This window comes from Fistularia commersonii, chromosome 1 (genome assembly GCF_037954325.1).
Source record: "Fistularia commersonii isolate RoL2024-O1a breed Wild chromosome 1, RoL_Fcom_v1.0, whole genome shotgun sequence".
Taxonomy (NCBI): Eukaryota; Metazoa; Chordata; class Actinopteri; order Syngnathiformes; family Fistulariidae; genus Fistularia; species Fistularia commersonii.
The window spans coordinates 27,470,080-27,485,783 of record NC_141284.1 but is presented as its reverse complement, the minus strand read 5'-3'; the positions used below and the strand labels follow the sequence as shown (position 1 = coordinate 27,485,783).

General features: G+C 46.0%; 1 protein-coding gene across 2 annotated transcripts in view; it reads left to right on the top strand.

Annotated features, from left to right (window-relative positions):
- frmd6 (FERM domain containing 6) overlaps nt 1-11,501 on the top strand; it is a 29,249-nt gene extending 17,748 nt beyond the window's left edge. For both annotated transcript variants that reach the window (XM_086157673.1, XM_086157672.1), the window contains exons 6-14: nt 96-282; nt 1,995-2,150; nt 2,462-2,527; nt 2,631-2,699; nt 6,018-6,192; nt 7,653-7,961; nt 8,204-8,335; nt 8,420-8,511; nt 8,877-11,501. In XM_086157673.1, coding sequence (XP_086013799.1) covers nt 96-282; nt 1,995-2,150; nt 2,462-2,527; nt 2,631-2,699; nt 6,018-6,192; nt 7,653-7,961; nt 8,204-8,335; nt 8,420-8,511; nt 8,877-9,167 — 1,477 coding nt within the window. In that variant the 3' untranslated portion in view covers nt 9,168-11,501. The remainder of the gene's footprint in view (nt 1-95; nt 283-1,994; nt 2,151-2,461; nt 2,528-2,630; nt 2,700-6,017; nt 6,193-7,652; nt 7,962-8,203; nt 8,336-8,419; nt 8,512-8,876) is intronic.
- The last annotated feature ends 4,203 nt before the right edge of the window (nt 11,502-15,704 follow it).

The window sequence follows — 15,704 nt, the reverse complement described above, 5'->3', positions numbered from 1 at the left end:
ACAAGGAGTGTCGGATCTCTCAACGCTTTCACCTGGAGCTTCAACTCTGGTTTCCCCCGCGGACATTTAATCCCGCTCCTCTGCTTTCCCCGCAGTGACCGGGCAGCCAGGTACTATTACTACTGGCACCTGAGGAAACAGGTGCTGCTCTCTCAGTGCATCCAGAGGGAAGAGGCCTACTTCCTGCTGGCAGCCTTCGCCCTGCAGGCCGATCTCGGCAACTTCAAACGGAACAAGCACTTTGGGAAATACTTTGAACCCGAAGCCTACTTCCCACCGTGGGTGAGTGCGTTGGACCCCCACCTTCACGCTTCCATCCCATTTTTCTGATGAAAATATGCCATTGAACCACCGTGTATATTAATCAATGTGTTATCCTAACTTTTTTTTAGATAAATTGGTAAGTCCTTTCACATTTTTTTTGTCTTCCTGTTCAGTCAGTTGAAAAAAAAAAACGGGGCTTTCTTTTTAAATGTTACCCCTTAAACAAGTAAAGTATACGAAACACTGCCAGATCGGTAAAAACAATCACTAAACTGTGCAATATTTCATTTCATAACAGTACACGACAATTTTTCCTTTATCATACTATTGTGCACTCCTTACCTCACTTGTTGCTAAGACACTTATAGTTGTATCACTTGTTTACTAAGACACTTTATAGTTTCACTGAGACACTTTATAGTTTATAGTTTATTTTATTTCTAATTCTGCCTTTTCTTTTTATTATTTATTACTGTTATATTTTCTGTAACTCTGGCACAACAATTTCCTTCGGGATGAATAAAGTTGTTCTTATCTTATCTTATCTTATCTTATCTTATCTTATCTTATCTTATCTTATCTTATCTTATCTTATCTAAATGACAAAACGAAGGGAAAAGAACACGTCACGTGTTAATATGGAAGTCAAAAAATAGTGAGGTAAACAATTCAAATGATCCTAAGCTATAAGAAATTACAAATTGTGACAGCCTGATAGTATTTTACAGAAGTAGATTTTCGTTTCGGTCAATGTTATAGCTAATAAACCACTTATGTATATCTTTATCTCTTACGTAAAATGTCTGATCGGTTTGTTGTGTCTACACTCCTATCTGGACGCCAGTGTTGTTTTTGGTGTTCCTATTTGGTCAAATCAAAGTGGCGACATGGCTATCAGGACGTCTAATGGCAACAGCTGAAGGTGATATCGTGGGTTTTGTTGTTCCAGTGTCTTTAGTTCCCACAATTTGTGAAAGCGATAATGAAAGAATTGATATTGAGACGAGTGCTGCGGGTGGCGACATCTTAGATCAGGTATATTAGAGTTGACCCAGTTTCCTCCGCCACTTATTTTTAGAGCACTTCTAATATGGGATGGACACCGTGCTATTTGTTTTAGATTTCGGTTTTAAGGTTAAGTACACAAGTCCTCAACGGCCTCTGTAATACAATCCGGGAAATGTCAAACATTTACATTTTAATTGAGGCAGGGGGACACTATAATCCTGACAATTGATAGTTTGTTAACCTTTATATGTCAATTCTGCCCGACGGTGTCGTCCTAACTCTCCGCGCGTTGGTGGGTCCGAAGCCGCTTCGCATTAATCACACCGAACAACTAGCATCTGAGCATGTGGGACAATAAGAACTGGGACACCCGAGTTTATTTTTACCGCTGGAAATACTCGAGCTGACACGGCTACTCTGGTAGCGCGAGTCAGCTCTGCCTCTCAGCTCATGGCAGCCACGCCCGTCTGATTGCCCTCCACTTCCTGCGATTTGTCCCCTTATCGCTACTTTAAACAGGAAATTGTTTGACGAATGCCGTACGAGGCCTCGCGGTCAACCTCGGAGCGGATTCGAGCGCTTCTAAAAGTTCCAGTTCCCGCGCCTGGCTCTCATTCACACTTAATTATCCTCAGACGCATCTCGCGCCGCAAATCCCGAAATAAGCTCGTCAGACGACGTTTAACCGAGCCCGACGTTTCCCCGTCCGTCTGCCCGCTCAGGTGATCGCCAAGCGTGGGCGGGAGTACATCCTGAGGCACATCCCCAACATGCACAAGGACCAGTTTGCCCTCACCGCCTCGGAGGCGCACCTCAAATACATCAAGGAGTGCGCCCAGCTGGACGACGTCACCGTGCACTACTACAGGCTGTACAAGGTGAGGGACGGGACCGGGCTCCGCCATTATTGTCTTTTTATTGTTTTTTATGAATTGTTTTTTAAATCCCATTTATGACACGCGTTTCCTTAAAATACAAGCCCTATGAGATTCCCCATCCCGAGTGCTCGGTACAGCTGACGGCACGTCGGTTTCTGCAGAAGTTGACGGGTGAAAGTGTCCGAGAAGTTGCGAAACGCGAGCCTTTCAGACATTTTTAACTCACCGCGCGTTTCATTTCTTTTACATTACATTACATTTGGCAGACGCTTTTATCCAAAGCGACTTACAATAGAGATTTCTCCCGCCAGGACAAGAAAGAAGTGGAGGCGTCGCTCACGTTGGGCCTGACTTTGCGTGGAATTCAAATATTCCAGGTAAAACGGAGCCACCAAAAGTGACACGTGTTCCTTTCAATTGCATTTATTTCCCTGTGTCTTAACGTACCTGACATGCGTCTTCGCCGGCGTGCCGTTTCAGAATGTCGGCTCCGTGAGGCAGCTGCTGTACGACTTCCCGTGGACCAATGTGGGAAAACTGGTGTTTGTGGTGAGTCACCGTCGCGACCGCGTCACACACACTCTGCAAAAGGCGGCGAAGGATTTTCGTAGGTGCCGCGTGTTTTATAACTCGTCCCAGCGACGGAGAAACCCAAGCATCCCCAGGATTACGGCAATGTTTGGGAAAGCTTACCTCCTGCTGAGGGTTGTGGAAAATTTTTTACGCAAGGCTTCGTTTCTCCACACCGCTGTTTTATCGAAGCCCCGCAAGTCCTCTGGAACAAATCGGGGATTTAGAAATGCTTTCCTGGCGCACACACACACTCACACACATATACATATATAGCGTCTGATCCTATATTCGTGCGACACAGTAACATTATAGTCTCCAACACGATAAACATCTCTCCATTTACCTTTTTTTCTTTCATCAAGTAGGCCGGCGTCCCTGTTCCCTTCCTGGGGAAATCCTTTTTAAATCTCACCGGTGCTCCGAGTTAGCCCGTCGCTCGGCCCAGCACAGCAGACGCTTAATTTGCTTCCACAGGGCCGGCCTTATCGCGGGAAGGCAGAGAAGCTTTACCATATATCTGTGTACCTCTCCACAGCGGCACACTCACTGCCAGCTGACTATTAATCACAATCCGGAGAGGTCATTATTGCTTATCGGTGTTGTTGCTTCTTTTAAATTTTTCATACGCCGTATGTGTCCACCGTGACACATACAGTAGAAAAACTCCTGAAGTTTCAGGGCTGTTCAAAGGGAAATGGCAAAATATTAGCAAATAATAACTGTACCGTGCAAAAAAAAAACAAAAAAAATATCCGGAACATTTTTAAGATTAAAATGAGTTGTACAATTGGAAAGAAATGACTTGAACGTTAGTTCTAAGACACCTGAGAAATAATTGAGAGATGTAAGAAATTTCCTGAAAATTAGGAAAAAGAAAATACACTGCTCAAAAAAATAAAGGGAACACTTAAAAAACACATCCTAGATCTAAATGAATGAAATATTCTTATGAAATACTTTGCTCTTTACACAGTTGAATGTGCTGACAACAAAATCACACAAAAATGATCCATGGAAATCAATTGTATCAACCCATGGAGGTCTGGATTAGGAATCACACTCCAAATTAAAGTGTAAAAACAAACTCCAGGCTGATCCAACTTTGATGTAATGTCCTTAAAACAAGTCAAAATGAATCTGTGTTGCTTCCTGAGTGGACACTATGATTTCACACAAGTGGGATTGACTTGGAGTTACATTGTGTTGTTCAAGTGTTCCCTTTATTTTTCTGAGCAGTATATATGTTTGTAACAACTGAGAACACTGTGTGAAAATGCTCCAAAAGAGGTCGTCAGGATAAAGTCGGAAACCCGCCGTCGGGGAAGTTTGACTCGAAACCTATTTGAGCGCAAACATCCGACCCGTGCGCGGCCCTGCTCAGGATAAAGACATCCTGCTTTCCACATCGTGCGTCGTCTGCCGTCCGCAGCGCAGGGAAGGCCGAGCGACGGCGGCGCTGCCTTTGTTTTGCAGCGTTCGTGGCCTCTGGCCGGGTCCGTCCCGCCCTGCTCCCAATAACAGGCTCCCTCCTTCACCACACCCACGAGTCACGTCATACAGCACCGCCGCCGCCGCCGCCGCCGCGGCTGCATCTGCGTTCGAAAGAGGCAAAAATCTGAGCGGGGCGGAGTGACATGCGGCTCGATAAACACCAGATGTTGCAGTCGGGATCTCCAGTGCAGCTTTTATATGACATCGGGATTTGTGGCGGAAAAGTGTGAAATTCTGATGCAATATTCGAAACAAAGTTGCCGCTCTACCCTCGTGAAACGGAGCCGTCGGCAGACCGGAGCGTCGCGAAGGGACGCGCCGGCGACGACGCCAGGAGTATTTACTCGACGTGTGTGGCCGATAAGGCCGGTCTCCCGGAGAAAGACAGCAGGCCGTCCAGCTGTCGCGTTCGCAGCGGATGGACTGACCATGTGAAAGGAGAGAGTTTTCCAAGCGCCATCTGAATACCTTATAATAACCCGACACCTGACACCGGTCTGCTGCCGCGTATGTTTGGTCTGGAATGGAGTTACCGACTGCAGAGGCGGCGCCGGTTCACCGTGTCAGATTTTCGAATTGCTTATTTCAAAGCGGGCCATATTTCTCACGTGATGTTTAAAGAGAGAGCAAACTTTTGACTCCAGAAAATCAGAGAAAAAAAATAGCGAGCCATTTTTAGTTCATTCTCCGTTCATTATCTGGAAAAATAAAGTAAAAAGCAGTTAAGATAATAAGGTCAAGAAACAAGAGATAATCGCAGCCTCGCACGAAGATCCAGTCCACGTGGGCCCGGGTCTCACCGGCCGACGAAACGTCGGTTCGATGTCCGTTCCGCTTTATTCTCACATCTATTTCTCTCACGCGGCCGTCCTCCGGGCGATGAAAACCGATCCGCCTTGACTCATTCGCAACTGGGCGACCGTCTGCCGAAGAAGAGCGATGCGGCTTCCCCACGCATCCTCCAAAACTTGGAGCTATAAATTACCTGAGCCGTGGGAGGACGGGTCTTCAAATGAGCAAGAATCGGAAAGAAATTAGAGAGGAAGCGCACCGTATATCGTGATAAGTGAGGTTTTTATGGCACATGCCTGTGAAACCTTTCCCCGCTTTTGTTTTATGAAGGTCTAAATGTGGGCGTGAGTCACTTATATTCTAATTTGTCCCTCGTTTTAATTTCCTCCCGCCTGCCAAGTGTCTGGCAAAGGAAGAAGCCTTTCTCACAGCCACTGACCCTAAAACAAGCTGTTTTTTAATGAACGCGCACGTTTCACGACGCGCTTCCCCACCTTTGCAGAGACGTTAAACATCCGTCCTCGTCGGTGAACAAACGTCTGCATGAATAAAGCTAAAGCGCGTTAACGCGGTCACAAATGTACCATACTTTGCATTTTTCGCCGCGCTTTAAAACCCACCGGTCGCCTTTGAAAGCCCAAACCCTCGCAGAAATGTTTATAGGTCTGTATCGAAAACAACCCCGCTGACACCGAAGACAGCTGCTGGTGGGCCGAGCATCTGCCAAAAGACACGGCGCAGAGCACAAACCGACCATTTTAGTTTTTTTTCCGTGCGTTCGTCCAACATGTCCTCTCCCTGGAAAATCCTCAAAACGGCTCAAAAATGCTCAATTTCCGTCGGCGCGGGGGGGGGAAACGAAGAGGAGCCTCATGAAGCGACGCTTTGTATTTTTTGGCTGTGAGGAGAGTCTTGTTCGTCTCAGCCTCGATTACGATTTCAAATTCCCCGCCCCGTGTTATTAACCGCTATAAATCATTTTCGATTCTCTTTTCGTTTCCCTCCCCCCAGGGGAAGAAGTTTGAAATCCTCCCGGATGGCCTGCCCTCGGCCCGTAAGCTCATCTACTACACGGGTTGCCCCATGCGTTCTCGCCACCTCCTGCAGCTCCTCAGCAACAGCCACCGGCTCTACATGAACCTCCAGCCCGTTCTCAAGCAAGTCCGGCGCCTGGAGGAAAACGAAGGTACTTTCCAGACCCTCTGGATTTCTCGTGTTGTCGTTTTGGCTTCTCGCCGTGGCTCCCGACCAGGACCGCGTAACGTTGGCGTCTCAACCCGCGGCGGGACCTGGAGCTCACGCGTTAAGTTGCACGTTTTACCGTGCGTGACGTCAGCGGGCGTTACTGCACATTGTAATACGCGCATAATGTTACTTTGCACTTACATAAGGTGCTGGCGCAAAGTGGAAAAGACTTCATAACTGAAAGAAAGAAAGAGTCGGGCCTCTGCTCATTACGACGGGCGGATTATTGTTGGATTCGAATACGTGCGGCGGACAGCTGGATGGAAACCCTGAGCGAAAAACAATGAAAGCGGCACGTCTGCGGTCGTGTGTTCCCTCAGGTGGAAATAGCACACTTGTTGGTTTGTTTGTTTAGAAGTTTAGTTTTAGGACAGTGTACAAATACATTAAGCACAGAGGCAGAGATGTTTGTACCAGATTATAGCTCATAGCTAATTTTCATCTGTAGTCCTGGACAATACAAATATAAAACTGTATATATATAAAAAAAACAGATAGGCAATAAAATAACTATACAATATAACTATGCAAGTTGAAAGTGCTATTGTTGTGATATTGTTACTTTGGTCATCTGGGGGCCATCAGATGTGACCCAGAAGGGAAACATCTGATGGCAAAATACCCGTCTGGCATTGTTAGCGTGAGCATGTTCGGTGCTCCAGAATCCAATTTTTAACGGCCCGTGTAAAGGTGTGAAAATCAGTCATGTTCTTAAGATTGTCTAGAAGCCCATTCCATTCTTTTATGGCTTTACAGGAAAAGGCAGATTGTGAAAAGGCAGACTTTCTCCTCTAGACACCGACCTTAGCGCTCGACTTGTGTGTTGGAGCGAGGCTTGATGAAGGTCTTAAGAGGCGGCGTTATGGAAGATTTTGTGGACCAATCAGAGAACCTGATCAAGTTGTCAAAACTTAATAATTTATATTCTCCCGAGATATGGCAATGATGATAGTGCCTTGGTTTTTTATCAAGGATTTTTAGAGCTCGATTACTTCGGGATGAACGGACCTCGGGTCCGGACGTCGGGCCTCAGGCCGACTACCGGCTCTTTGAAAAATACGTCCGGTATTCCAGCCAGGGAGCTGAAAATGTATCTGACGATATGGATCAACGGGAGCTTGAGAGCATTCCTCAGCTTCTCGCTGATGTGCGGCTCTTTAGATTCGGCACGTTGGCACGGCTAACCTTTGCATGTTTATGTTACATGTAGATCTCACTGTTAGCATTTTTAGCTTTAGCTCATGAGAAGGTCAACGGCACTTGAGATTTTCACTTTGCTGCGAGTGATAACAGACTCAGGACGCCCCGCTGCTCTCCATAAAGTAAATCGGTTCTCCGTTGGTGATTCTGTCGGCTGTATTTTAAAACCAGCGCGTGTGTGTGTGTGTGTGTTGAATTCAGAGAAGAAGCAGTACCGGGAGTCCTACATCAGCGATGCACTCGAGCTGGACATGGAGCACCTGGACAAGCGTTCCCGAGCCAGCGGCAGCAGCGCGGGCAGCGTGTCCCATCACAAACGCCTGTCCCGCCATTCCACCACCAGCCACGGCAGCTCCCACACCTCGGGCATCGAGACGGACAGCTTCCGGGCCCCGAGTCAGGCCCCCCACCGGCCCCTGCGGACCTGCAGCTCCTCCACCACCAGCCACGGGAGCTCGCACACCTCCGGCATCGAGAGCAGCGGCAAGGAGCGAATACTGGATGACGAAGGTGCGCGCGCGCGAGACGACAAACAGGAATCGCGGTCCAAACCCGCCGCGGCGATTGCTACGTATTTGGCAGCGTTACGAGCGTTCGGCAATGTTTCACCGAAAATTTCAAAGCGTAGTTTGCCGCGATGAGGCGCCGCCACGAGACCCGCGAGACCGAAGGGCCGTGAAAACTTAGGATCGTGGAAATACTGCGGTGTTTCGCTGTAAGACGCTGACAAGCCCGACCTGCCGCTCCCGCAGAGATCGAGATGCTGGTGGACGACCCCAAAGATTACGAGGAGCTGGGCGAGATGTCCCTGGAACAGGAGCTGTGCATCCACATAACCGAGGACATGCTGACCAGGTCCCTCGACCAGACCAACGGATACTCCGGTACGAGCCGTTACGGCTCGCAGCCGTCAGAAATGAAACGGCATCCGAAGATTTGACCTAAACGCTCGTCCGTGTTCCTCACAGGGCTGATAGTGAAAGACGTGAGCTCCTCCACGTCCAGCTCCTCGGAGACGGTCGTCAAGATGAGAGGGCAGAGCATCGAGTCTTTGCCGCAGGTACGTCACTTTAAATTCGCACAAAACACGGAAGCGGCCTTTCGTCCGTCGCAACTGTCAATGAGATAAAATCATTTATCCACCAGGCGGCGCCGGATTACTTTTGCCAACTTCCACCCGGTAGTCAGTGGTCACCTCTCTTTTCAGAACACTCGGTCTTCTTTCTGATCTACATTCGTCCGCTAGCCGCCGATCGAGCGTCGCTTGCGTTGAAACGACTTGTAGCGCAACGGGATTTAAATGCGACTGCGGTTTTATCGGGGATTCATGACCCCCGTCGTCTCGAGAAGTCCGGAGTCGCGGTTCGAGGGGCCCGTCGAACGGAACCGTACTAAACCCCCGGCTCGGCCGCTCTCCGCCCACAGACGTCCGCCGGCAGGAAGCCTCAGTCCTCCACCGACCGCCACAGCCAGTCGCTCGACGACGTCCGGCTCTACCAGAAGGACTGCCTGCAGTGGGCGGAGCTCTGCCAGGACACGGCGCACAGCTACACCTTCGGCTGCGCTCAGGAGCTCAGCGACGGCTGCAGCTACCAGGGCCTGGCGGAGCAGTGCGCGGGCATCCGTGGCGAGCAGCACCCGTTCCCCATCAAGAGAACCAACAAATACTTCTCCCTGGACCTGACCAGCGAGGAGGTCCCGGAGTTTGTGGTGTGACGGCGAAAAAAAAGGAGGCGACCTCGGGGTGACCTCTTCGCTCCTCCGCGTCAGACCCGGAGATGTTTCAGCCCTCGGGGAACGAGACGAGAGGTGGTTTCTATTCTTGGGAGCAAAGCGGCGGCGGTGATGAGTCAACCGGCGGCGAGTCGGCCGTCCTCTCATTTACCACTCCAGTTATTTAACACGTCATAAGGGAACGGACGCGGACGAACGTTTTCAAACTGACGCCGGGTCCTCGAAATTAAAACCCGAGCTGCTCCCCTCCGGGAAAAGGAAAGAAAAGGGATCGCGTCATGTTCTTCTTCTAACAACATGTACATTCAAATCTGTCCTCCGTTAAGAGAGCCATGTGTCGGAGTTGGCCCGCTCTCCCAAGTCCCAAAGACCGTGAGTGCGTGCACGTGCGCCAAGACCGTTTCTGAGGAGGAAATCACTGTGAGCTACCCACCAAAGATGCGGAACGGAAGCCGCGCGCAGCCAAAATAAAAAAAAAGCATTCGAGGATGGGAAGATGAACTCGTAATCCCTTCCTGTTTCTCGACGCCGCTTCGTTTTTACCTCAGCAGGAGGTGCAGCGTGCCAACCACCGCCGACCCCGTGCACGCCCTCGCACACACACCTGACGTGCCTTCATCACACTATGCGGGTGTCAAACCCTGGCCTCGACAATCACGACCTCGCGGTTTCGTCAGGCCGATCGTTTCCGACATGATTTTAGCGTCGTCGTTATTCAAGCCCCTCCCCCTCGCCGCCCCGGCAGGTTCCTGTCCCGCCAATTTCTGGAAGGAATGAGGTCGAGGTAAAAACTACACGTCGGGACTCGCGGCGACCGAAGCTTCCCTGTAATTTAAACTCGAAATGGAGCCCCGCTGGCCTGTGGCCAAAACGAAAAAAAGCAGTTGGCGTATTTAATCTCTCGAGTCCCGCCGTCTTTCGTTACGTCTTACGTTCGGAACTGGAAAATCGTCGGTTGTTTTCGCCCGTGTCCCTCACAGCCATTTTACCTTTTTTCGTGTTGGTATTTTTTGTAAAACTCATCCGGACTTGTATATTTTGAACAGTTATTCAGCGTGCGGTTGATGTTTCAGTATTACAGGCAAACTTGTGTGACAGTATTACGGCGCGACGTCATATCTTTCACGGTGTCGCTTTTGAAGCACCGGCTTTTTAAAAAAAAACAAAAAAATGTTTATCTGACGGTAAGATTTGACGAGATGTCACCACAAAACGCAACGTGACGGTCAAGCTTCAAGTCCAACTGCTACAGCTAGAAACTGTTCTGTGTTTCCATTATTTTCTGATAGTACTTACATAATATATATTTTTGTTATCTTCCGATGGCGTGACAACTTTTTTTTTTTTAGATATGGTTCTAATGAGACGGAAAACGCTGCGTCGTAATCTGCGATTTCGCCTTCGAAAGTTTTTCCTCACACGGACGGAGCGTTTTCAGCGAAAGAAAAAAAAAAAAAACAAAAAAAAAAAACATCACTCTGCCATCTTCAAGGAATCGTTTTCCATGTTTTTTGGGAAAAATCCTCGGCTTTCTTGCCAGGGGTTTGGAGACGTCTGATACCGTTCCCATTCTTGTACAGTCCAATAATGAAGCTACAACTAGCATCCGGCTAGTTTTACAAGCAAGAACAGTTGGGAAGCTGCTAGCCCGGCCGGCCCAAAGGTAACAAAACTAGCCACGGCCGCTCGTCGAGATTTAGCTAAGCTGAACGGACATTGTAATATTTTTCTGTGCATTTTTTAAAAAAATACATTACTTCACTTAATGTCATGTTTATCGTTTCAGCTCAGCGTCAGCATGTTTTTCGGGACGTCGTTATTCACATTTGTCGACGCCGCAGAACAAAAGTCTTTATAAGCAGGTTTATGAAACGCAAAAAAAAAAAAAAAAATTTGATATGTAATTTGAACAACTGCAATACTTCATACAGGTTGTTATTGTCACTAACCGATTCTTTTTACGCATTAATGGAAAATGTCATTTTTTTAACGGACGGTGATGTTTCTTATATTAACATGTATGTGTTAAGGTACATAGCCATACCATAAACCCATGTCCTTAAAGTGTTCATGAGTTGCTTTCTTGACGGGCAATTTACAAATTTACACCAAGTAAGAGCCTCTTTGTCTCTGTCCATAATCCTTTCTGTGAAAGGATCTCCCTTCAGGATTTTATTTCTTTTGTTTTTTTTTTGTTTTGTTTTTTTTTTGTCACCCTGTAGTTAAAAAGTGGATTTGTTATGACGAAGTCTGGTCCGTGCCTTCTCGGTACTAATGCCCTCAATATCTAATAAAAAGGTACATTTATTTGCCAAAGTCCTGCTGTTCGGTCGTGTTGGTTGTCAGCGATAAAAGTAACAATCATAAAAAACCTTTTGCTCACATAAAGACTGCAAATGGAGTGAACACATACGAAGTTAAACCTAATGATCGCCGTGGAGCCGCAGCGTCTCAACATCAATGTTGGCAAATGCGGCCCTCCAGTGTTATTTTGACGAATTACCCCAAATAAGCGAAAGGCCGGTTGTAACGCCTCGTTTCACCGCTTGGCGTCAGTGTTGTCACTAGTTTGTCATTCGCAATGGAAGCGTCCAAATGGAAAGATAGGTTTGGTTCTTTTACTTGTATTTCAAAATGTTGTTTTCTTCGATTTATGAGCACAACATTTCCGGATATTTCATATTGACGATTGTACGTTTGGGTGTTTTTGGAAGTATCTCTGAAATACAGATAATGTAAAGTAGATCATATGAATTTGCAGATGTTTGGGTGGGAATAGAAGAAGACATCTTATATGAATTTCTTTTTTTATCATACAACACGGTGGATTGTGCACATTGCGCGTCTTCCTAGTAGATCAATGATATTGAACAGTGAAAAGTTTGTATTCTCTTCCAGCAGGGGGAGACGCCGCCAGTTTCAAACACATCAGTTTTCCCGTAAGGCGTATCGGCTTGTTGTTTTTTTTCTTTCTCAACCATTTTTTTCCCTTGGTTTTGATCGAAAATAACAGTTTCTTCTGGAAGAACCCCGAGGCTGTTACTGCCCAAAGATTGGAATCCCCCCCCCCTCCCCATTTTTGAATTGCAAGGCAGGCAAGACTTTCATCTGTCAGACTAAACAACCCCAAAAGAAGGGCGTAGCAGAAAGCTTCAGATCTACCAAATTACCAGACCTTCTGTTATTTTTGATTTAGTTTAAAAAAAAAAAAACACGATTGCGCTTTATCCCGATGCAGATTTTGTGCAAATTCTATAAGCTTCGTGACTTCTAGCTTAAAATCAATGAAAGTGAAAAATGTATCTCATCTTATCTCTGCTTTCTTCTTTTTTTATGTATTTTTTTTGTTTGTTTTTAGATTGTAGCTTTACCGCCGTATACACGTTCGTATTTAGATTTTACGCCATTGTTGGAAAGTCATCTTTGGTGTTTGAAAATCATTGACATTAATGCACAATTTAAGAGAAAACATGGATGCTTTCTCTCAGACTCTCGCCCCTCCTTGCTGCACAGCTGTACAGGAAATCAGTCATCCTCCATCCTCGGCTGTCACCATGGCAACACAGAGGGGGAAATCCATTCTGTTTCTTTGTCGCCTCCCCCCCCCCCCTTTTTTTTTTTCTCCATCGCCTTCCTTTTGTCTTGCAGAATGAGGTGCTGCTCACCGTTTTCACACTTTGACCAGGCGGGTCTCCCCTGCAGCCGCCATGTTTATGTCGGTTTCTTTGTGCTTTGATTTGCTCCCTCGGGATTTTATTTTTTATTTTTTAAAAAAGATATTTCCCTTACGTTCGGTCCCTGTGGTCGATCTCGTGTTCGATTGTTTGAGAGTGTTAGGTGACAAGCGCGTCCCCGGGCAGCGGTGACCTCTCGGCAAATCCCGGCGGGGCGGCGAGGCAGGACAGCAGCTGCCGGAGGAGCCAGATGGTCGCAAATCAGAAATGAAATCCAGTCCCTTCCCCCCGCCGTCCGCCTGCCTGCCTGCCTGCCTGCGATGATAACTCCACCCCACGTGCACAATCGCATTCATATAAACACTGCTAGTGCAGGACGGTCAGTATCCTCCTCCCGTCCGTCCCCTCGACCAAAAATGACACAGCTTTGCAGAAGCCCCTTTAATGACGTTTTTGAACCGCCGTTGTTCTTTACAGGTGGATTTGGAATCCGTTTCGGCTCAAATGTGGGCCTTTTAAAGGACGCAGAGGGGTTTCCTCCTTCCGGCAAGCTTTCTGCGGTACGAAATGTTATTTTCATACCGCGATACGACCTAGACGTGGATTAAAAGCGCTTAATAAACCAGCCTATTAACCCAAACAGCTGCAGCGACACCACAAGGGTTAGAGATGATCCCCAGAGCCGATAATAAAACATAGTAATCAGATTACAAATAAACAAATCTGGATTTATCTCTGCTCCGGTAATGTAGGGGAGGTCTGGTCTGACCGTCACTGCTGACGGCCAGCGGAGTCTGCAGCTCCAACCCAGGAGAACTTCACTGTTCTCAGCAATGTGGACAGAACAAGGACGTCTTTTGCTATCTTTTATTTGTCTCTCCATTTGTATTTATCTTTATATTTATTGATACTATAACTGTTGCACTGCTATATCTTATCTTATCTTATCTTATCTTATCTTATCTGATCTGATCTTATCTTATCTTATCTGATCTTTATTTACTTGCTTTTCTTTTCTTATCATCTTGTCCTATTGTATTTTCTTTACGTTTCCTTTTTCTCTTCTTATCATCTTATCGTTTATTTTCTTTCCTTTTTCTTTTCTTTACTGACTTACTTATCTTTACTTATTCACTCACTTTTCTTTTATCATCATATCTTTACTTTCCTTTTCTTTACTGACTTACTTATCTTATCTTTACTTACTTTTCTTTCCTTTTCTCTTTATTCTTATCCTCTTGCCTTTTCTTTCCTTTTCTTTCCTTGTCTTTTCTTTTCTTTTCTTTTCTTTTCTTTTCTTTTCTTTTCTTATCATCTCGTCCTATCGTATTTTCTTCATTTTTTTTCTCTTTTCTTATCTTATTGTTTCTTTTCTAACCTTTTCTTTTCTTTACTGACTTACTAATCTTATCTTATATATCTTATCTTTACTCACTTACTTTCTTTTCTTTTTTTTCTCCTTTTTTTCTTTTCTTTTACTTAACCTACATACTTATCTTATATTTTCTTTTCATTTTTTTTTTTTTAATTTTATCATTCTCTATTTTATCCTTTTGTTTTCTATAGAGTTCTGTTTCGATTCTTCCCCCACTTCACTGTGCAGCAGGAGCCGCTTTCAACGAAAAGCAATTTCCCCCCCGTGGGGATCGATAAAGTATTCCGATGCCGCTTCTGATTCAGAAAACGGAAAAAAAAAAAAAAAAGAAACAACCGGTCACCAAGGACGGTGGATCGGTATTTACAGTGACACACTAGTTTCCATCCCCAACCCCCCCGTCCGTCTCCGTCCGCCTCTCCAGAGCATCTGCCCGAACCAAAGCCGAGGAAAATGTGATTCACGGACGACGTGGCACGAAGACAGCGGGGCGACCTTCGCCGGATTTACCTGCGGGCCGAGCGCGCACATGCGGAACGCAGATGTGTTCATGAAAAAGGCACGATTTGTTATGAAATGGAATACAAAAAGGTGACCTCCGACCTCCCGCCGCCTCCGAAACTCCTCACGCTGTTCCGACGCTTCCAAATTAACCCGAATGATTAATGTGGATACATGCTCAGCAACGTGTTGTTTTAGATTTGTGGAAAAGAAGAGTCGTTTAATTGGAAAAAAAAACAAAAAAAAAAGAAAGAATCCCCTGCATGATCGTGCGGCGAGAGAAAATTCCTTATTTAAACGTTTAGAAATGTACGATCAATTTATCTTTTAAAGGTCTTTGTTTTTCATTTTTACCAAGTTCTTGGAGATTTTTTTCACACATTTCTCATTTTTTTTAGCCACTTACATTTTTTTTTAATACCCCTGAATATTTATTATTATTTTTTTATTGTGTTACAATTTAGATTAGCATAGAAATTAGCACATAATTAGTTCATAAAAGCTTGATATTATTGACTGGCACAATATAACATTTTATAGAGGAGGTAAAGAAATTCACGAGACATGAATACATCGGTAATTCATCTACATTATTTTTGACTTTCCCCCCAAAAATTCAGCTGAAATAAGTTGAAAAATAGCAAAAAAAATGTGCTAAAAATGCACAAAAACATGAATCTATCCAATCTTATTTACGGAAAAACAGAACAAACAGGTATTAAAAACCTCTGTATTTTCCCCCGCCTTTCTTTTTATTTCCCCCCACCGACGCATCGTAAAGCGGCAGAACTCCAACCCCGCACCTCGTCCGGGTCCGGAAACCATCCGCTTTCAAGTAAATACGTGCGGACGCGCAAAAAAAAAAAACCCGACTCGTGCAGGGGCCTTCGCGGGAACGCGACCTCCAGCACGTGCGCTCTTGTAATCTTGTCGATCTCAGCTTAATTACGGGTATCCTGTACATGCAGA